We start from the raw sequence: 3,344 nt of genomic DNA on the forward strand, positions 1-3,344 counted from the left end.
CTCCTTCTTCCAAGTGTTTGGCTTCATTAATTTCACAAGTCATAACAACTTAGGTGGGTTTGGGTCAGCATAGATTAAACTAGTACAAATGATTTGTCATGAACATCAACACATACCATGAATTCAGCTGCTTTTTGTCCATTTGCTAACAATGATCAGTTTCTTCCGTATCCATAATTTAATGGGTTGTTAAGCAAGCATAAGCTCCAGTCATACGTTCCAACTTCCAAGCAAGACAAAAGGAAGAGAACAAACAACAAGACTTCAAAAATCTCTATTTCATTATCTATAACATTATTTTTCTTGGTAATAAAAAGCAAAACATAACCATCCTACTTTCCATGAAGATTCTGGTTTATCCACTAGAAGTTGTTCAAGAGGGGTTAACAAAATTAGATAATAGATAGTTTTCTTCAAAGCAAACGACACCAGGAGGGCCTGAAAACGACAATAGAACTAAAGGAAGCTGTTGACAGTATTGAAAGCTTCAGAGTCTCCTTTTTGGTGACTGAGATATGGGAAAGCGATCATCAATGAACCTCTCTTGTTCATGAAAAGAAGGTAAAGGGGAAAGCCTGTTGCTTGCTAGCCTACAAAGTAAGACTGTGACTAATTGCTTCCTCATGTTGAAATTTGACTAAGTCAGATCTAGTCCCAAAAGGGGATTAGCGCAGATTATGTACTAGGATCTTATCTGTCTAATCTATTCCTAATTTCCGGTCTCTATCTGTATAATTTTTCCCAATCATGAACAATGTTTTCTTGATGTCTGTACGGTGCTCCCCTGTTTCCGGTGCTTGTTATTAATACAGTTTTGTCATTTTCTAATAATTCTGGCACCTTCGTTTCTTTTTTTCTTTTTTTTTAAGTCTTAATCACGCGGTGCTTAGATTCCAAAGTCAGTCATGAAAGCTTCAAACATGGACCACAAAATAAAGATAAAGAATGAAAGAGTGATACCCGCACCTTCCAAAAGTCATATGATCATAACAGGAAAGAAGAGGAAATCTTTGGCTAATTTGAATTTGATATGGCCTTTGAAGCTGAACAGTATGCAACAATTTTATGATTTTTTAACTCCTTCACTTCACTTTTCCAAGTTCAACATCCCCTCAACGATTAACTGTTGTAATCTTTACATCCTTTGAGTTTACTCAATAGTGTTTTTAACGTTGAGCATCAGCCTCAATCAGCTGCGATCAATGCATGAACAGGGCACTTAGATTTACAGTAACCAATAAAGTAATTCTTCAACTTATATTTTATCAGGATTCCAGCTGCCAAGGACCCGATTTTGTGTTAAGAAATGTGTAAGCTACAGTTAGTCTTTCAATACTTGGAAACTATTCCAGTAGCAATGGATTCTCTTGTGTATAAACCATCTCCCTCATCAAAGGCTGAAGATTCTGCAGCAACAATCCGTAAATTTCCTCAATCTGAGGATGGGATCTATCCCCAACAACAAACACGTGATTCTTGCCTCTTACTTCTATTAGACTGTATCCAGGCCTTCTTTTCACACTTCTCTCCCTCATTTTTTTCTTCACTTGAGCAAACTCATCCCATTTACCTTCTGCAGCATATGCGTTAGCCAACAGTGCATAGCCCCCTGAACTAGATGGGTCTAGCTCCAGTAGCTTCTCACCGATAGAATTTGCCGTTTTAGCATCCCCACGAAGCTTGCAAGCTCCAAGCAATGCCCCAAGTACAACTCCATCCCTCTCAGAAGGAGGCATTTTAACTACTATATCTATTGCCTCATTTAATAGTCCTGCTCTACCTACAATATCCACAAGACATGCATAGTGCTCTGCCTTTGCTTTTAAGTTATAAGCGTCCCGCATTGAATCAAACAATCTTCTGCCTTTGTTCACTAGGCCAGTATGACTGCAGGCAGATAAGAGACCCAGAAAGGTTATTGCATCTGGGGTTGCTCCTGATCTTAGCATGCAAGCGAAAGCCTGTAACGCATGGTAACCATGTCCGTGATTTGAGTAGGCAACTATCATTGATGTCCATGAAACTGCATCTTTCAACTTTAATTGCTCAAAAGCAAGCCAAGCAGCACGAAGATCTCCACTTTTGGAATACATATTAATAAGAGCATTAGTGAGCGAGGTGTCTTGTTCAAAACCAAGATGTATGACTTGTGCATGAGCTTGCATCAGTTCCAGCATGCCATTAGAGGAGATGACTACACTTGTCATAGTGGCTTTATCGGGTCTAAAACCAGATCTTAGCATCAAAACAAAGTACTTTAAGGCACTTCCTTCGTCGCAAGTTCTTGTATAACCGTCAATCAAGGTGTTCCAAGTCACAATATTCTTCTCAGGCATCAAAATGAAAAGCTCATGAGCTTCATCCATGAGCCCTTTCATAAGATACGCTGCAATCATAGCATTCCATGCAGCGATATCTTTATTAGGCATCTGATCAAAATACTTCCTCGCACTGTCAATCATCTTATTTCGTGCCAAACCTGAAACCATAATTGTCCACGAAATAGAACTCCTTTGAGGCATAGAATCAAACAATTGAATAGCTTCATTGACTCTATTAGAACTTAGACAACCTGAAATCATGATGTTCCAAGAATACATGTTTCTCTGGGGCATTTCGTGAAAGAGCTTAGCCGCTTCAAAGAAATGATCATGTTCAAGATATGACTTGATCATAACCGTCCAAGCTATAATATTCTTTTCAGGCATGAGGTCAAAGAACTTCCGAGCTTCGTTCAAAAATCCATTTCGAGCATAACCCAAAACAGTTGTGGTCCATGAGACCACATTTTTCACCGGAATTTGATCAAAAATACGCCGGCCCTCCTCAACTTTTCCACTTTTAAAATATCCAGAAATCAAACTAGTCCAAGAAAACTCATTTTTCTCAGTCATGCTATCAAACACGTCACGAGCATCATCTAAACGACCAGCTTTAACGTATCCATCAATCATTGCGGATTCAGCAACAGTGTTTCTTTCTGGCATTGCCTTAAATAACAATTCAGCGCTAGATAGATCATTGTTCTTCAAGTAAACCGTGATCATGGAGTTATAAGAAACATCGTCCCGGTGAGCCATTTCGTCAAACAGCTTCCTCGCTTCATTAACTCTGCCCAGCCGACCCAGGCTTATAATTTCCACATTACACTTACGCACTACTTCCGAACCCCTCGGTCTCAATTTTCGGAGACTCAAACTCCCATTGTCTGAAATGAGAGACCAATTCGGTTTTCTGGCCAAATCTTTTCTTGGGTGATTGGAAGTTGAAGCTCTGAAACACCCGCGAAGACGAGAAGTTACGCAAAACTTGGAAATTGTGCGGCTGTGGCATGAAAGTAACAT

At 39.5% G+C, this 3,344-nt stretch overlaps 1 protein-coding gene across 1 annotated transcript; it reads right to left on the reverse strand.

Annotated features, from left to right (window-relative positions):
* Nucleotides 1-1,086: 1,086 nt before the first annotated feature.
* LOC114721147 (pentatricopeptide repeat-containing protein At4g02750-like) lies at nucleotides 1,087-3,344 on the reverse strand. The gene has a single exon (XM_028906967.1). It carries the CDS (start codon nucleotides 3,342-3,344, stop codon nucleotides 1,344-1,346), a length of 2,001 nt encoding a protein of 666 aa, XP_028762800.1. The 3' UTR covers nucleotides 1,087-1,343.

The sequence above is a fragment of the Neltuma alba genome, unplaced genomic scaffold, assembly GCF_004799145.2.
Source record: "Neltuma alba isolate B1F8T4 unplaced genomic scaffold, ASM479914v2 tig00012012_pilon, whole genome shotgun sequence".
NCBI classification, from domain to species: domain Eukaryota; kingdom Viridiplantae; phylum Streptophyta; class Magnoliopsida; order Fabales; family Fabaceae; genus Neltuma; species Neltuma alba.